We start from the raw sequence: 19,525 nt of genomic DNA, 5'->3' as shown, positions 1-19,525 counted from the left end.
AAGATGAAATCCAGGATAAAAATATATAGAATAAAATTTTATATTAATGGTTTAACATGTCTGAGGTGATCAGCAACTATATATACGTATACTGTTTCAAGGCAAAGTGACGGCAAGGTGCATTAAATTACAGTTTCCACCCTGCAGATTTTCCTAAGAGTAGTTAAAGAACCAATGATACTTTGTTCAGTTCTAAAAGATATCTCAAAACCTTATAACAAGCTTTAGGTGAAAAATCTCAGCAATACCCTTTGGATTCATGTACAAAAGTTAATGAGGAAGCCTTAAACAGAAGCCCATTATAATGAAATTTATTTAAATTCTTGAGTACACTATATTCATAACTTTTAGCACTTCCCAACGAGATGCTTACTATATGTTTCTATAAATTACATATTCATTGCATAGAACTGCACTCATTTCTCTATCAGCATACTATATAAATTATCACAAAAACAGATGAACCAACAAAAGATTCTTGAATACATGTAACATTGGTGGGAAGATAGTATCAGTTATAGCTTATCTTCATGGTAAGCAGCTCTAAATGAATCCCTCTTGAATTCATTTAATTAAGAAGCTGAAAAGAAAAAAAAAACATGATTAAATGCTGAAAAATGCATACAGAGTATAGCATCACAATTATTTGAAAACAATAAACAAAGACTTCAAAACATTCATTTGAAAAGTCATTTGACATTTGTGTAATAATTTTTAAGTTTTTATATCCCATTTAGTAATTACTAAGCAAGCATGAAAGTTATCAAATAAAACCTGAATGACTGAAACTTAAATTTGCCTATTTAAAAAATTAAAAAGCAAAATGCACTTCAATCATCTGTTCTCTTTAATCAAGTTCTGCATCTGCTCGTACTGCTTAAAGTGAGAACTATCTCTCTCAGGAGACATTTCAGATTTATTGAAAATGTATTTCTTTTACTGTTGAAGTGGCCCGAGAGGGGGGAGGGTAGAGGACGTGGCAAGGCTCTGTAGGGTTGCAGTCTTCCAAACTCTTAGTATTTTAAAAAATTAAGAAGTCTCAGTTGATACTGCTGTTTCTTTACCCCTGGAACGCAACGTTGTATTTTTTAAAAAGTAGATATATATCGTGTGCCACAGCTTTCTAAGTACCTTAACAAAGAAGTGTTATCTCATAATACAGGAGATGGGAACACAGAGAGACTTGTGCACAACTCTAGACCAAGTTAACTGTCCAAATGCAAAAGCAACGAACTACTGAATGGAGGGCGGGTTTCTGCACTGCCTCTAGCTTCACATGGAAGGAAGAACTTTCATCTTCTTGCAGGTATGCAGTGTAGTCTAGCATGCACTTGTAGTAATTCCATCACTTTTCTATTAATGACATAATTAATTAATCATTACAAAATACAAGTACAAGTACCATAAGCTTAAAAGACTGTATCAGTATAAAGATGTTCCCTGCTGCAAAAAGCTGACAAGCTCATTAGGCAAGACATACAAACCATGGCAAAACAGATGGCAACTGGCTGGGTGCTGGAGGGTGATTATTGAAAGGGAAAAGCTAGGATAGATGTATAACACCATGTATAGGGAAGGAACAGAGAGGAGAAGAGAGAGGAATACTGGTAGCAAAGTTTGGGGGAAGAGTGGTAATGGCTGGCGATTACAATAATCAGGCAGGTAGCATTGATAGGCTCAGGAGGGGTGAATGATTGAATGATAAAACTATGAGGAAATACAAAGTGGGCAGTGTTATTTTGGATAAACATGCTACTACCGTAGCTATTGTTCCTCACTTTCTGCCTACAAGTGAACTGTATCTTTAGCAGCTGAGACATGATACAGAATATGGATAAGGTAAACACTGGAAGTTATAGACAAGTTATAAAACAAGCTTAAGAGGCTAGATAAACAAAGAAGAAAAAAGCCTCAAAAAGCCCAAACACCATAAAAATCATAAACTAGAGAGTAGCCAAAAAAGAAAGGGGGTGAGGAGCTGGGCAGCAGTTCTGAAAAATCTAGAATACCAAATTGGACGTCTGTTGGGGTAGATTTGCAGAAATTAAAAAGAAACCATGTCACCTTATGCAAAGAAGGGGAAAGCAGAACAGGAAAGGATGGCCAAACTGACATTACCTAGCTGGAAATGGGTAGCATAGGTAGGAGTAAATGGTAAACTGTAAGCCTTACAAGAAAGCTATGAACATAAAAAGAGGCATTCTTAATGGCAGAAGTCACAGAATGGAGGTCCTACTCCTAGGAAAGCATGCAAACTGCCACAGGAAGACACGCACCCCTAAGAGATCTGCTATGGGGCCAGACACCTGAAATTCAGATCTCCCATTCTTTAGAGCGCTAGAAACCAGCACAGAGCAGGGACACTTCACAAAGGAATGTGGCAGTCTGTGGATACCTATGAATTCAGTGTGCTGTTGGATTGCTCAGATGAACAGAGGAGACAGAGCTGTTTTGATTTCCATTTCGATGGGCAGCTTCTCTGCTGAATAACACGGTCTCTAGTCGTGTTAAGAGATGTACTATAGAAAATGCTAAATGGAAGATGCTTTATTTTGAAAACTGTATATTATTGTTTTCCTGTCTTTTAAAATAATCCAGATTTCTGCTGTTTTAAAGAAAGTAGCCTGTTGAGCACTATAGACCTGAATGTGAATTTTATCAGAAGTAGATTTACCAGTTCATAAACCTAAGGTGAATCAATTTAATTATGCATGAATTCAACACAGAACATCTGAATAGTTGTTAGTAGTGCTCACATTTATCAATAAATTTGATTTTATATGTCTGCAAATACTATTTGTTCTACTTACCAATATTTTATATTTCCAATAAAGAACCATTTCATTTTATTCACTTGCATTTAAATTGCTCAATATTATATAGGATTTCTTTACTGAAACGAATTTAATTATAATGAGGGTAGACATTTCTTATATGGTGTATATAGTTAATGCCAGGAATTTTCAGGCTCTGGGGCATCTTGCAATTTGTCTGTTCTTTTTGCATTCATTGACAAAGTTTTTCTCTAAGCAATGAATTAATACTTCATGTCTGACTTAACAGCTATGTTTTTTTTTTTTTTTCAAGAAAATAAGGCATCTTTTATTTATCATACTTTCTTGAAGATTAGTTCATTTTCCCTGCTAGTCAATACAGAACATGTGTCTTCCATTCCACCAATGCATAGTTCAGAAGGCTGGTTATAACTACAGTATATAGTAGGTATAACTACAAACTCTTCATGTTACTTTTTTCCATAATACCTAAATGCAATAGCTATAAAGAATAATCTGACAACAAAACACTCAACTGCAGGTACCAAAAAAATCCTTTTAAAAGCTACTTAATGCAAGCTAGTTAATGAAAACTTACATAAAAACTTCGAATTTTTAGCTGCTCAAATAATTTAAATTCATATTAAAACAACTGCAAATGATAAAACATAGATTTGAAAGCACAATTGGATGTGTCAATGATAATAAAACTGTACTAAAAGTTTTATCCAGACAATAAAGCAGAAAAAAACAACAGAGATCAGTTAATGCTTCAGCCAAAGCTGCTAAAAAAAAAAAAAAAAAAAAAGTTGAGAAACTTTTTTTAGTATCAGTAAACAGTGGGCAAGACTTTTCTCTGTCTGTCCTCTTGAAGAAACCAGTGTTACAAATATTTACATTCCTAACATTCCCAGTAATACAATGCTGTGCTAGTGTACTGATGTCTTCTGTTTTGTTCTTACCGTCCTCCCTCATTCTTTTTAATAATCTGTGTACTTTTTGGACTGAAACTTTCTAAAGTGAGGTTTCCAGAGAGATCTCCAACCTCTTTCCTGAACAGCAAAGCTAACTTAAGAGTTCATTCTTTGGCTTATAGCTGAGAATAGTATCCATGTCATTCCCATGTGTATTAGTTGACAGAGTTCTGTGTTGATATAATGAAATTTTATTGCTCAATCACTTGAGTGCTACTTAACATATACCTTATTCAGTTTAAATATTGGGCTGAGGAAGCTTCCAAAAATATTTTCTTGGACATATCAACACTCTTGCCTTGTACAGAAAGCATAATGAAAGGCAAAATGTTTAATAGTATATATATATAAAATTTATTGCATTATCTTTCAACAATTAATGACAGCAATTAAAATGAAAGTTTTAGCAAAATGAAACAATTCATCTAGTTCCCATAAAAAAAAAGTGGATTAGTAGAGGCATGAAAATGCCCTGCCATGGTAAAAATGTCTATAGCAGAGAGATTTGTTACATGCTAGCTCATCCATCATGACAGTGTTGCCTCAGTAGGTAACCTTTGTGATGACCTCCATTTTGCATCACCTTTCCCATTCCAATGCTTTATTGTATTTTACAATAAAATAAAAGGGTATTTTACCAGCTTATTAAACTTTTTTTTTTCCCCCTAACCCCAGACTTCAAGAAGAAAATTCTGTGGAAGAAGAATTAAAAACTTAATTGCAAAATGTCTGAAGTGGATGAAAAAATGTAAACAAAAGGTTAGTGTCCCTTCCTACATACATGCTCTCTAAAGAGCATACTTACAGACCTGTGCTCTTACCTAGCACTCCTCTGGAAACCCTTCCGTGTCACAGAAATTAACAATGACAATGGCAGGGTCAAAAAAATAACAGCATTCTCAGTACTTTTATCTAGGCACATTAGAAAAGGAAATTACAGTCTTTCTCCAGTTTTTGACTTCAGCTTTATGTTTATTCACCTCTGTTTTGATTTATCTTTGCTACATAGAGGTCACTGGAGGGAAAGAGGGTGTATGGCAGGTTCTGTTACTGTTTCACTTTTTATGGAAGCATGCTGCTGCATAGAGGGCTTATTTGGTTGTTCAATGCCAGAGAACAGAAACAATTTAGTATATTTGACTTTTAAAAAAATAATTAGGACAGTGAAATTGATGCTTGAGATTGTGCATATAGCATTAAAACAATTTCAGTTTTCTTTAATTGTTGCTTTAGGCACACCAACATAAACATTCTTTCTTTTTTCTGACAGATCATTAGTATGTTTTTTTTCTTAGTATTGTTAAAGGCAAAGCTTTACTAGCCTGAGGACAATTTATCACATAGACTTTGACTGGTTGTAGGCTTCACCTTGAAACTATCAGTCTATGATAGTTTCAAAGACAAAGATAGTACAAAAGACAGACTTATTTCATATCTTAAGCTATGAACGTGGAATTCCTTGGAGGATCCTAAGGAAATCAGATAAAAAGATTAATGTATATCAAAATATATGACTAAAGTTAAAATTCAGGATATTAAATTAAAGGGGGAAAGAGAAAATTACAGAACTTACACACTTGGTTCTCCTTAGTGTTTTCCATGTTCACTTTGTTAAATTTTTTAAGAAATACGCACATAAACCAAAGAGGCTTCTCTTAAGAAACACTATAGCATTGTCATGAAGATGACATGGTTGAGATCACTGAAGTGTCAAAGAATCAATAGTATGTTTGTTTAAAAGAATGTAACAAAAAATGGGGTCAGAGCTACCCAGGAGACCAACAGAAACGTGAAAGTTTGAACACTGGAAAGGAACAGGAAAGTAAATTACACGTCTGGGAAACTAGGAAGTAAAATTTAATAACAGCAAAGCAAATGGAACAGTTCTGGTGGTGGTTTCCTGTAATTCTACATTGAATGAGGATTGAATGATTAATTTATTCCCATGAAAACATGAAGAATCTACAACAGTCCAAGTATACCTGCAAGATCTTGCTTATTTCTGCAGCAGCAGTAACATAAGAAAATCAAAGAAACCTATATAACACTTAGCCAGCTATTAAATGATTCTCATGTATTTCTGCATCCACGGGGTTCATTCTTTTAGTAATTTACTTGATGAGTCTTACTGATTAGTAAGTTGTGATATTGAATCTACTTAGCTCCTTAAGACAGAATTTAGTTTATGTCTCTAATAATTCCTTCATAGTATCAACATGATGCAGCACTATCTCATTTTAACAGGACTGTGAAGAATCATTCTTTTCAGCACTAACCTGGATTTCTTTTATTTCTTTCTTCACCAGCTTTAACATACTAATAGGTGCACTTCTTTTCCACATGCATTGCATATCAAACTAAATTTCTTGCAATTGAACTTCAATAGAATTCAGAAGTTCCTTTTCCCCCCTGCCCTAAATTCTTGGTCCTTTATTCTTAGCTTGGACACTGAGGACCACAAAATCTACAAATTTTATATATAATAATAATCCAACCTCTGATAGACTCTCCAAAGAAAAAATATCTGATATATTACTAAATACAGGTTCAATTGTGTGTGTGTGGGAATAAAAAAAAATAATAAATCCATCCCACCTAGAATTTACAGCAAACAGGTTAGCAAGAAGAGAGGGAAACACCCTACATAACTTAAATTAAGATTCTTAAAGCTCATTATATATATATCTATAATTCTATATAAATCATTAAAGTATGTGATACTACAATATAGGTAGTAGACCTGAGCAATTAGGTCTGCAGTAACATCAATGGTATTGTGTAACAGAGTAGGTATCACACAGCAGTCAAAAAACCTTAGTGCAAACATTCACAAAAGCCAGGAAAGGTCTGGAAATTGGCAGTCATATAAGACTGTTAACAGGTGATGAGAACATTCCTAAGATGAAAGAACTGAAAACGGAAGCAGTACAACTGTCAGGCTTTCTTTAGTAGCTGTTAAATTGCATGGCATGGAACAACTACTGTTTCCTTTTGGAAAACTTGTTATGAGAAGATGCAAGTGAGCTCAGGCCATGGGTTGACATTCTTTGGCAGTGCTTCTCGAGTGAGCTTGCAATCTGCAGCTCAAGCTTGTAATTCCTTCTTCTGTTAAGTTTAACACTTAAGCACTTAATGGGAAGTAAGAATACTCACACTTAGGAAAACCAGATCCTGTCTTTCACCCTAAGTTACTTGAGCTAGAAGGTAGTCTCCAGACAGGATGCTGAGAGGCCATACAGACTACCCCAGATGGCAAACTACTAACTCCATACTGATGAAATCTTGCAATACGATATTATTTGGCCCTTTGAAAACCTGTTTCCTTAGCAGAAATGAGTAAAAAGCAGCAGCACACCTACTGTGCATATTGCAAGGTGAAGAGTTTCCTTGTCTTGAGTATATTATTAAAGGCTAAAACTAACCTGAGCTGATCTAAACGAAATATCAATTAATCAGCATAAAGAGACCAAGCTCAGTAAGCAAGAAAATAGTTCTAAAGTCTCACAGCAAAAAGTAATAGCAAAAAATGTATGTATTAACTCAAACGTTAGATCGAAGTTGGTGTTGCAAGGCTGAACCCTTACTAGTGGAACATAGCACAGAATATAAAGCTGTCTGCTGCACTATTCACAACACCTAGTCATGGAAAAGAACAGTAAGAAGGATCTGAGAAAAACTATAGAAGAATTCCTCATATGATTCTTTCACAGTGGCTGTAAAAACAATAGAACTGTTAACATTAATAGATACAGTTCATTTGTTCTCACTCCAAAATAGAGCTTTATGAATCTATTGTACTGATGTTTCCCTTACATATATATTAGTTGACATTTCATGGTGCCAGATACTGTATCTACATTGCAACACAGGTGTCATTCACTTACACTTCACTATATGGTAATTGGAAGATAGACTAATATTCTGTGAAGGATTAGTCTACTGGTTTATAGAAACCAGTCTCACTGGAAATAAGGAAAATCTCATCTTTTCAAATGTACTGTGGCCAACCAGACGGAGAAAACAGCACTCATGCATATTATCTCTATTGTAAAGGCTAGCATAGCCTGTTAAGACTATGTCAACTGTATACATATATATACATATTTATATACCTGCATACATATACAGATCTCTACAGGAAAATAGTTAACAAGAAGCAAAGACTGAAGCAATGGGAAGAACAAGGGACAGGACAAGAGGAAACAGCCTCAAGTTACACCAGGGGAGGTTTAGATCGGATATTAGGGAAAAAAAAAATCATGGAAAGGGTGGTGAAGCATCAGAACAGGCTGCCCAGGGAGGTGATGGAATCACCATCCCTGGAGGTATTTTAAAAACACATAGATGCAGTGCTTAGGGCACACTTTAGTGATGGACTTGACAGTCCTGGGTTAACAGTTGGACTTGATGATCTCAAGGTCTTTTCCAACTTAATGATTCTATGATTCAAATAGGATCAAAAGTCAATGGAACAAAATTGCTAATCCTGGAAAACAGAACAACAGAAAAAGTAGTCTTCCTCATTAAAAATATTTAGCCATTCTACAAACCAAAGCTTTGGGAGAGAAAAATCAACAGGTCTCTTTTTTGTTCCACAAACCTGACAACTGGGGAAATGTCACTGTATTCCTTTTACCTCAGTAGCCTTGTCCATCATCACTATAGCACTGAAGATTTGCTTAATTGCACCTTTTCTTTTCCTCTAGCTAGGCTTTTCCATGTACATCTAAAAATGGTACCAGGATCACAAGAAAATGCTATGGGCCATCTGTTCCTGACAGGCTACTAAAAAGTGTGTAACAGATCAGAAAGAAGATGTGAATCAGAAGGCTAGACTGCCCCTTTAAGGTGACCTCCCAGCTGAAAGCATCCACCTACAAAAGACAAGAACTGTATTTTTTTTTACTATCTTTCTACTTTTTGCATTTGTCAGACAAATTATAACTGTTTAATTGACATCTGTACCTATAATTAAGAAAGATTATAACCCTTTCTTTTCTTTCTGGTATAGCTGACAAAAGAAGAGGTATATATACTTTTAGTGATAAATCACAGCTTAGTACTGTACTGGTTTGTGGTTTTGTGCCTTTTCTTATGTACATCTTAGTTACAAAGACACACAAATCAATATCTGATAAAGGTTTATAAACTCAAGCACATGTTTTCTTTTGACTTTTTCATGAGGCACTTCATATGCAACATGTCAGCTGGTTTCAGCTAGGATAGAGTTAATTTTCTTCTTAGTAGCTGGTACAGTGCTGCGTTTTGGATTTAGTATGAGAATAACGTTGATAACACACTGATGGTTTAGTTGTTGCTGAGTAGGGCTTGCTCTAAATGAGGGACTTTTCAACTTTCCCATCCTCTGCCAGCGAGGAGATGAACGAGAAGCTGGGCTGGAGCAGAGCCAGGACAGCTGACCTGAACTAGCCAGAGGGATATTCCATACTGTAGACCGCCATGCTCAGTATATAAACTGGGGGGCAGATGGCTGGGGGCCACTGATCGCTGCTGGGGGACTGGCTGGGCATTGGTCAGTGGGTGGTGAGCAGTTGTGTTCTGCATCACTTGTTTGTTCTTTTTCCCTTGGGTTTTATTTCTCTGTCTCCCTCTCCTCTTCAGTAAAATTATTTTTGTTGTTATCATTTATCAAACTGTTCTTATTTCAACCCATGGGTCATAGCTTTTTTTCTGATTCTCCTGCCCATCCCACCAGGGGATGGGTGGAGTGAGTGAGCAGCTGCACGGTACTTAGTTGCTGGCTGGGGTTAAACCATGACAATATGCTCAGACCCATTTAACTGTTCTGCATTAACAGCTAAGTTAACAACATTAGCTTTCCCGCTTTTTGGTTTGCTTAAATTAGTCACCTTTCTTCCTGCTTCTTCCATTTCCCATAGACTTTGTGATAAAAATTAAAGATTGTTTACCTGGAAGCTGTTCTTAAACTTATACAAATCTATTAAAATGTATAAGATGAAATTTTAATGAGAGATTACCTGTATGGGTAGCCATGGTATTTGGAGCGAAATATCGACAACAGGAAGCTGAAGAAGAAGACCACCAGCCCCAGGCCTACCAGACATATTACTGGAAAGAACATAACTTTATTAGCACACAAAAGACTTAAACCTGGAATCTCTACAAGGCATATTATTCATGTCAATCATTTCTGGAATATTTTGACACAGTTAAATACAAAAATGTTACTGTCTTGACTACTGATGCCCACTATCTTCTGACAAGATTTCAAACACATATGGAAATAATATTTATGGTTATTAAGAAAAAATAATTTGTCAGAGTGACAGATACATTTTCCAGAAAAAAAAAAAAAAAGGTAGAAATTATCAAATTAAATGTATGTGGATGCAAACACCTTGCTGCTGATAATGGGTTTAATAACCCTGTAAATTATACATATCAAGCCATTTTATTTCAGGTATTTGGGTGTTCTTTTTGGAAAACAAATTACATTTAGAAAAATATCCCTTCACTAATGGAATCATGTTCTCTCTAGTCAACCATCTAAGGCTGAAGTGACAGCAAAGACAGTTTAATAATTCGTTTTTCCAGTTCTCACTGGTTAAAACATTTCACTGTTGTAATTTCCAAGGCTGGTAGTCAAATCACTTTTTACTCTTAACTTGATAGCAATGTAAATCTTTAGGTTTTGAAGATAAATAACAAAGATGAGACTTTTTGATATGATCTAGATGGAAGCACTTTAAGCCTTTTCAGACAGACAATGAATCAGCAAGTAAATGCTTAAATTAACAAATAAAATTGGGAACACCAGTTGTCTATGTGATAAAGCATAAAACCTTTTTGATCATGATAGCTTGCTCGATTGCATGTGGAAAAAAAAAGGCAACATGTTACAAGCTGATGTGTATAATTGAGATGCAGCTCATCTACATTAGATAACGTTTTGGTTCTAGTGAGCTACTGTGATTTTAAAAGCTTCTCTTATTATACTATTCCTACTTAAGCCAAACCTTTGCTATTTAATTGTATATTCATGCTTCAAAAGTGTACTGGCTTTGAGTGAAGTATGAGCAAACAGGAAGCTGGGGAAATTGACAATGATGCATTTTTTCATTAAAACTGACCATGTGGAAATTGACATATGTCAATTGAAATAGAAAAAAATCTGCAGTCATTTTGAGAAAACTAGCCATGTACAAATCTTACAAACACACATAATTCACAAATTCACAAATATGATTTCAAATGGATGAATACATTGTGAAGTATGAACAGGGCAGGGCAGGTACGTGAAAAGCATTGACATAATGGCCACAAGCAGAAGAGAGTCTGACAGAGCAGCCCACTGTTATTTTGCTGTGTCCACATTCACAGATCCAGATCTCAATTGTGATCTATGATCAGATTCCAATTAAACTCACACCACTGTCTCTTTTGACATCAGTATTAAGGCTAGATACTGTAAAAGATATTCAGAATTAAATTATATGTCTACAGCTCATTGAAGATGATCCTCAAATCACTACAGATGAGAGATCTCTACTCAACATTCAACTAGTTATTACAAAGAATTCAGAATTACAAAGAATGCTTTTATAGAAAATAGTTGGCCAGCCTTATCTGCAATACTGTGTGTTACATAGAATAAGCTAAAGAACTGATACAGAAAGAAAGGGGAAGCAGCACAGGAAGTCTGGTATCTTCGAAGGTTTTTCAACACCTTATACAAGAAAAAGAATAAGTGGCAAGAGATATGAAAAAAAACGTAAGAGTAGAAAGGCTGATGGGCATATTTGTTTCAACCTATACCACAGTCAGCAGAAGTCTGATGTAACAGTTAAGAAGTTTAAATCTGGATAAAATACCTTCATGTTGTGTGTTTATGCAATTAATTGCCAGAAAATCTTGCAAATATTTGAAATGACAACAACATTCAGAAAACGATAAAACTTGCACTTCAGGCTAAAAATCTTTTAGACATTACAGATTAGGTTATGTTCTGTACTACATCTACTGTTGGGCTTTCACCTTCCCCTGAAGATGTGACACTAGTAAAACTACCAAGTAAAAGAATTTTCATACTCTTTTGGATGTTGTCATCTCTAGCATCTTAAATGCCTAAATTAATTTGAAACTGGTTTTTATGTTGCTAATTTTCAGTATAATTCAAGAGCTCCATAGCGACTACTCTATATACTACTCTACATAGTAGAGATAGGGTCAAGCTTGTACACGTATGCTTAAAACTTTTTTTTTACTGTTACAACTTCATGTGAATGTAGTTTTTTTTCAACTGAATTGTTATACTCTTCTCCACCCCACAAAAGGTAAACATTGGTTTAAGGTAGAGACTGTCTGAAAACTTAATCAGATGTTAATTTGTAATTTCTCAATGCCTTCTAATTGTGTAAATATTGTCTTAGTTGTACTAAAGAACTTACTTCTTCTTTTTCCCACATCCCCTTTGGAGGTAGCAGCTTCATTTAGGAGTACCATTCCCATGGTGATAGCAGCATCTGTATCGCCATTGTCAAGGAAAACAGATGTGTGGATACCTCAGAAAGCCACAAAGGTACATCTACAAGTTAAAGCTTTCAGGTTCATCAAATGAAAGAAAGTATTTATATATAAAACTGCATATTGCAATCTGTACTGTACCAATATACTCACCTGTGGCAAAAAAATTGTGCAGTGAGATTTCCCTTTGTGCAGTCTAGATAAAAAAGGAAAGAAGCTTTAAAGGACAAGTCATCAAGTAGGACAAACAGATTTTGACAGTTGTGAAACAGCTATTCCCCAGTATCTTGCAATTTTTTGTATATGATAGTAAAGGACTTTTAAAAATGAAAACTGTAAGAACTAGAAATCATTCAGTGTTATTGCACACAATTCATTGGTTATTTGATGCAAACTGAAGCAGTTAAGACTGCTTTATCTTCCTCTGCTTCTGCATAAGACATTAGCTCCCTCTTTAGTGTCATATTGCTTAATAATTTAGCAGGGAAACATCTCAGAGGCAAAGTCCTCAGTCACTTTCAGTGTTTTACTGTCTCATTATAACTGTTACAAATGTGAGCAAGTGCATAATAGTAAAACAATTTAACTAATTTAGCAGGATCTTAAACCATTCACTTAATTGTTTATTAGAAACTGCATAAACAGAAAGGAGTGGTTACTACTGTGCCTAACATCTGTTCTGAAGAGGCAGCATGCCTGAATGCCACACTGAAGGAGTGCATCATGGGAGCTATGTCACACAATTTCAGGGAATATGAACTTCACCAGAGTTAACTGATTCTTGAGTAAGACTGGATTTTTAAGCATTACTTACCCCAGAGCTAGGTAGCAGGATGACTACCAACTTTAAGAACAATAAAAGGTTTCTATTTACGCACATATATAACTCGTGGGAGACACTTCAAACATGCTACTTCCATAAACAATATCTGCATCTCATAGCATTATACTTCCACTAATCCTACAAATGTTTGTATTAACATTTTTCATGTAAGAAATGCTCAAAATCAAACCATGTTCAAAGACTTCTGAAATTTCAGTTATGCAATTTCAATTAAGCTGAGTCTGAGCAAAAGGATTTACGAGTGTCAATGATAACATCATCACACTTCATCACAGACTGGCAGCCTGATTCAGGTTCGAGACTTCCAAATTTCATATCTATGGAATGAGAAAAGTCAAATGAAGAATAACAGGATTAAAAATAGCAAACACCAACAGTGAAAGGATGTAGATGCCAATAGGCAACGTCAGGGAAATAGAAGTTTTGACACCACCTCTTCAGTAAAGACATCTGCCTACAATCCTAAATTAGACACTAATTAGCAACACACTAGTAGCCCAAATTACTTTCTGAAATGCAAACAGTATAATGCATAGGGTAACTCTTACAAACAAGTGATTACGTTACTAGGCTAACTTTTATGAATAAATGGTTATATTCAAATTTTCCAGAAGCTTATTACTAGACATGACAAAATATTAAAAAAATAAAAAAATGTTTGCATATTATTGTGGAAGAAAAAACCAGCCCTAGAATCCATGAGACTATGCAAATTGGAAGGGAAGGCAAAAATTACTTTCTAAAAATTTTGCCTGTTAAGATTCAGATTCATGAGCATAAAAGACTGGAAATCTGTGCTATTGTTTCCAGTAGGAAAAAGGAATTCCAAAGAATGTAATGAGAATCATTCAGTTCTCTGCTTTCAAAAGTTACGAAAGCATAAAAATTAATTAATTGAGGAAGGTGCAACAAAAAGGGCTGAGAAAAAACAAAATCCACATGTATTTCTACCCTGTTAAGAAAGCCCCAAATGTAACATTATCTAATAACTTTACCAGTCCCTCACTTATAGTAGTGTTTTTGTTCTTGGTTCTACCGTGTCATGGAAAAAAACAGCCTCAAGATATGGGGGTAACTCACCAGATCCTCTCAGGGAAGTGCTACTTTCTGCAAAGGTTTTTGGACTGCTTTGTAAATGGAATTTATTTGCTTGATTATCTCGTGCAGTATTGCACATAATGTGGTCGTTTGCTATCTCCCTTACCTAGTTGTTTCTCAGAAACAAACCAACCAACCAACCACACACTAAAAACCTGTTTGGCAGACAACCATTCTGTTCCTCAGTTCCTATTTTCTTACTGGACCATGAGTTTAATTCACTTTTCATCCCATCAAGAATAACAGTCTCACAAAATTAACTATTTGCTCTGCAACTGAGAATTTCAGATCTGTAACCAGCTGAACTGTTCTGTTCTTTTTCCCCTCTCTTTTCCAGTCTCACATCATTACCCCTAAAGCTTCCCTCACATCGTCACTATTATTGCTTCAGTTGTTGCTTTCTAACTTTAGTCATCACTGTTGAGCTTTCAGCCTCGCTAGGTGCCTTTTAGCTTCAATGATATCAGCTTCATAACTTCACACTCTAACACTGAGCGTGTCACTTGCCTCAGCTCTGTCTTGTTCAAGTAAAAAATCAGTCTTGCCGAGTTGTGATTTAAATGCAATAATTAGCTTTTTACCACAGAATATATAGCTTAATAAGCTGCTATTATTTGCTCCTGTTTCTAACATATGTTATGTTTTTACATTATTTTAATATTCTACAAAAAAAAGCAATGGTCTGAAAATAATCTTTTACAGTATCAGATTTCTCTAGGAGTGCAGAATGTATAATTTTAGCAAGTGGTTACTTGGACAATTTTCCATCTGCCAAAAGTGTGGTGATATCAAAAGATGTACTTATTTTCTAATTCCTCTTTTATCTCCCTCACTATGCATTACAAAACTATTCTGCAAATATATGGGAGTGTGGCACTCAGATAAACCATGGCTAACAAATGTTTTAAATTTCAGATGGTCATGTTTTCCGATAAATGTATCCCTCTGTAGCAATTTTTTTGTCTGTGCATATCCAGTTATAGTTATATGTCTGCTCAAATTTGGAATAATTTTACTTTTACATATTAAACTTCTGCTGCTCCTTTTCCCAGCTGGTACATGCTTTTCATAGAAATTGACAACATATATTATTCAGTTAGTGTTTTTGAAAAGGTTCTGAATGTTTTGATACAAGAACAGCAACAGTTTTAAAGTAGGATGAAAGAGAGATTGATCATCAAAATTCATAAGATTATTCAGAAAATGATCAGCAGTTACAGAGCATAATATTTAGTCCTGCAAAAATCAAGATGTCTGATTGGAAGTATTAAAAAAACACAAGAAGAGACGCAAACCCAAAACAAAACAAAACAGATTGGGTCAATAAATTCCAGAATGACAGATACCCTATAAAATGAAAATTACTAGTAGGTTACTGTACTTTAATAGAAAATTTAATCATTGTTAATTCCAGCTAGAATGCCCCAAGGAAGTAAACCTGATAGTTCATAAGTTTATTAATGTGATATATAATTCATATCTTAACTTCACAAATTTAATTCTAATTTTCTAATTTCTAAAAAAAAATATAATTGGTAGTGGGTGGGGAATTAAACAAGGAAAGAAAACAAGTTGAGTAACACTTGGTTACTTTTGTGAAAAAGGTTGGTGGTCTCAGTCATATTCTGGTGGATTTTTTCCAAGAGTACAAAACCCAGCATTAGCATTATATCCATAAAGAAACAACTATCTTTCAGTTGCTGATCACAGCTTTTTAATAACACATGAACAAGAAAAACTAGAGAAGAAAATATGCATCCACTTGAGTCTGTGCTCAGTTTGCTATTAACTAAAATGGGGACAGATTATCACACAAACTTTTAAAACTTCTCGTTCACTTTCCCATACATGGAACAAAGACAAGCACATACCTTTTTTGTGAAGGAGTAATATGATCAACAGGAAAATCTATGGTGTTTTTCTTCTCTCCTTTTACTTGTTTTTATGCTTGGGGGAGGCGGGGGGGGGGTGGGGGGGGTAGGGGGTGATGTTAGAACATGAGAAATTCTTTGCTGGCCCCTTGGGGCATACTTTGCTAACTGAGAGAGACATTAATCTTAACTTTTTCCTACTAATTCTTAAACCTGTAAAATACCTGCTATAATTTCAGAAATGCTGACCACATTACAGGTTCTTTATCTGAACCATTTCATGAGGATTTAACTTTCAACTTAAATTAGAAAAATCCAAGCATAACATGCATTCTAGTCATTCTATTTAGGAAATATTCAACTACTTGAAGTTCATGAAAACAAGGTATTAACCACTTTTCCCAGCTCGAGAATCTAATTTTTTATCATAGGTTGAAAAAAACTAATGAAGACAAAAAGTATGGTTCTGCAATGAAACAGGTCTCATGGTTTCTTTCAAGACACTGTTGCTTTAGTTCAATGAGCAATGAGGTAACAATGAGCAATAATTTGAATATTCCACTTATACTATTCAATGTGTAATAACTCTCAATTAGACCATAACTATCCCAGTGGATTATTCAACAGGCCTTAAGGGCTGAGGAAAGAGGCACATTTAAGATACCAATCTCATGTCTCATCTCAGTGAAGAAGGATGACTCATAACTCAGAAGTTGAAAAACTGGAGGATAATCTGAAAATTATTTATTTGAATATAATTTTAATTCAATTATGATTGTACAAAATCAAGGTGTACTTCAGTATTTTGTAATGGCCTGAAATCCAGTTGTACTGATAGTCACAATAATGCTGAAAATTGTTTCACCTTAAAACCTTCAGGCTTCAGGTACACCAAATGGCTTCTCAAGAATTTAGGAATTATTACACGAGTCTTGGCACTGGAGTTCCCCTCAACTCCCTGAAATATGCAATTCACAACAGTAAAGTAGCTGCAAGTTTGCATTTCAACCTTTTAAATGTCAACCAAACTACACTTTGCTTTTCAATGCTTTTTCATCAATTTAACAGAGCGGATAATCAATTTGATACTCATATATAATCTCCTATAGTGAAATATTTTATTATTCATTCAATTAGTTTCATCTCCAATTTAATGAGACTGTCTTTCTAATCCACAAATAATCTGATGGAACCATCCCTCTTGTGATGCTCTTAAGATACCTGAGAATGGAAAGGCCATATACTTCAGGAGAAGAGAAAGATTCTGGAATCCATTTTAATTCAACTGCAATGAAGTAGCATCCAGATACCTGACTACATTTGTGCTAAATCACTAATCAAACATTCAGGGGTTTCAGCCTGATTTACATCCTAATTATTCACATGGGTATCATCTTTTAACGACTAACTCTGGGGAGATGACTCTATACATTTATTATTTATGACCTTTTTGGTTTTGTAAATGACATCTGATGGAGTTTCAGGGTTAGTCCTGTCCACCTCGCAAATTCTTACAGTGTGGTTTGCCACTATACAAAATAAATAGTTTTTTCTAACCTTATTTACATTATTATTTATCTCTACAAATTTTATGGCCTAGAGACATAAATCACAGAAGTATACACATCTCCATAATGGGTAGATGTGTAACGGTACTTTAGTTTCCTTAACGTTAAACGTATCAGATTAAAACAACTGAATGCATTTTTCTTAATAGCTTAATTTCTTAACATTTAAACACAGATACATTGCCTAAAACAAGCTCTACTTGAGCTATTTATAAGTATTTATGACACTATATAATTTTCTCCCACTATTCTAATACTGTATTCCAAACATCTACCTTATTTTCAAGCACTTTATTTAAGATACTGGACTTCGTGTGTTGTCTCATCTGTTTCTTAGTACACACTTGATTGTTCACCATGTGTGTACAGCATCTCTCTTGCTTTCTCTAAGCACCCATACATTTTTTAAAGAATATCACACATTCTTTTTCTATATCACAAATCATGATCAATATGACTCTAGGCTGGCATTACACTTTCTTTTATTTTAAAGACCTGGGCAGTATCTTAATAGACAGTTTATTCTTAGCTGAATGTACTTGAGGACTGTTCAGTTTAGTAAAAGCTCTCTGTGGATCCAGAAAGTAAAACATTCAACTCTGGACTATGTTTCTGCATCTTTCAGCCACTCAAAAAATATATTTCTTAACAATTAAAAAAACCATTAAAATTATTAATTAATGCCTAAAGAAACCCTAAAAAAATGCTGTTGTCTTCAGCCTGTGGTCAGTGAATGCCTCTAGGTCTGGGGATTTGCAAAAATCAAATACAATGGGGCAATTGCCAGAGCAGCTGACAGCTAAATTTGCTTTGTGGCAGTTTGTACTTCCATTGGAAAATTTGGGAGCCAGAAACTGAAAATGGTTGAAAATCACTTAACTACAGTGTTGGTGATTTCATACAGAAGACACACGCCATACCTGAAGCTAATTCACCAAATCCAGTACCATGCAATTAGCTGATGAAAGAGGATTATGTTGTAGGTTACGTTGACAAATGCCTGGCTGTAAATTTAAGGTCTCTGCATATCTCTCTGACATCTAAGAAACTTTAGTATCTTTCTTAAAAGGTCATATTATGAATTATTTTAAGGTCAGGCAATAGAAGAATGAGGTAATGGAAGTAAATTTCTTGAGATGTCTAGCTATCATTTCCTTATGCTTTCTTACACTTAGGAAAGTCAGGCAGTCACTAGAAGAGCCAGAAGAGCCTACAAGGTTAACAGACAGTAATAGCGGATAGTACAAGTAAAGAATAGAAAACATGCACTGTATTTTGCTGCTTTAGATGTTGATTTCATAGTTAATGAAGTTAATTTCAGACTTAAATATGCTATAATTTTGTGCTTTTAGTTCTATCTTTTTCCACTGTGGTGTTCTTCCATTTTTTCTTATCCTTAAGATCAAGCATACTAAAACCTTATCTCACTGCTTTAGTCATCGCCATCATTCACTTTTACATAAGCTTAGGGGAACACAATTTGATTCCATTATGCAGGACTGATAGAGTCTTAGTCCTGAGAACTAAGTGAGTATTGTTCTACTGACTTTGACTCAAAATTTCAGGTTCTTATGCTCGGTGATTTTGCACGAGCCCTACTGACACACAGAAAGACGTCTCTCATTTAAATTCATTCTGTGGTTAAATTTCCTTACACCAAAGAAGCACTTAATACACTCATTTAAATTCACTCTGTAGGACAGGAAATGTCTTTCGTAATAGGTGTAATTTTAATGTTACAGAAAGGATTTGTCTTTTTCTCTGTAACCAATCAAATTTCTTTTTCCTTCTCAATCAACATCCCCTATCCACCTACACAGCTGTCACATTAAACTCCACCTTGGGAATTCAAATTAAAAAACTGAAAAGACATTTCTATTTTTACTTGGCT

General features: G+C 34.9%; 1 protein-coding gene across 1 annotated transcript in view; it reads right to left on the bottom strand.

The window, feature by feature from the left end:
- Nucleotides 1-295: 295 nt before the first annotated feature.
- TUSC3 (tumor suppressor candidate 3) overlaps nucleotides 296-19,525 on the bottom strand; it is a 137,956-nt gene continuing 118,726 nt past the window's right edge. Inside the window, exons 8-10 of the mRNA XM_040596363.1 lie at nucleotides 12,178-12,252; nucleotides 9,748-9,838; nucleotides 296-580 (exon numbers count right to left, since the gene is read on the bottom strand). Of these exons, the coding sequence (XP_040452297.1) occupies nucleotides 565-580; nucleotides 9,748-9,838; nucleotides 12,178-12,252 (182 nt within the window). The 3' untranslated portion in view covers nucleotides 296-564. The remainder of the gene's footprint in view (nucleotides 581-9,747; nucleotides 9,839-12,177; nucleotides 12,253-19,525) is intronic.

Source organism: Falco naumanni, chromosome 1 (genome assembly GCF_017639655.2).
Source record: "Falco naumanni isolate bFalNau1 chromosome 1, bFalNau1.pat, whole genome shotgun sequence".
Lineage (NCBI taxonomy): Eukaryota > Metazoa > Chordata > Aves > Falconiformes > Falconidae > Falco > Falco naumanni.
Note: the sequence above shows the minus strand (reverse complement) of the source record. Positions and strands in the feature narration are given on the sequence as shown.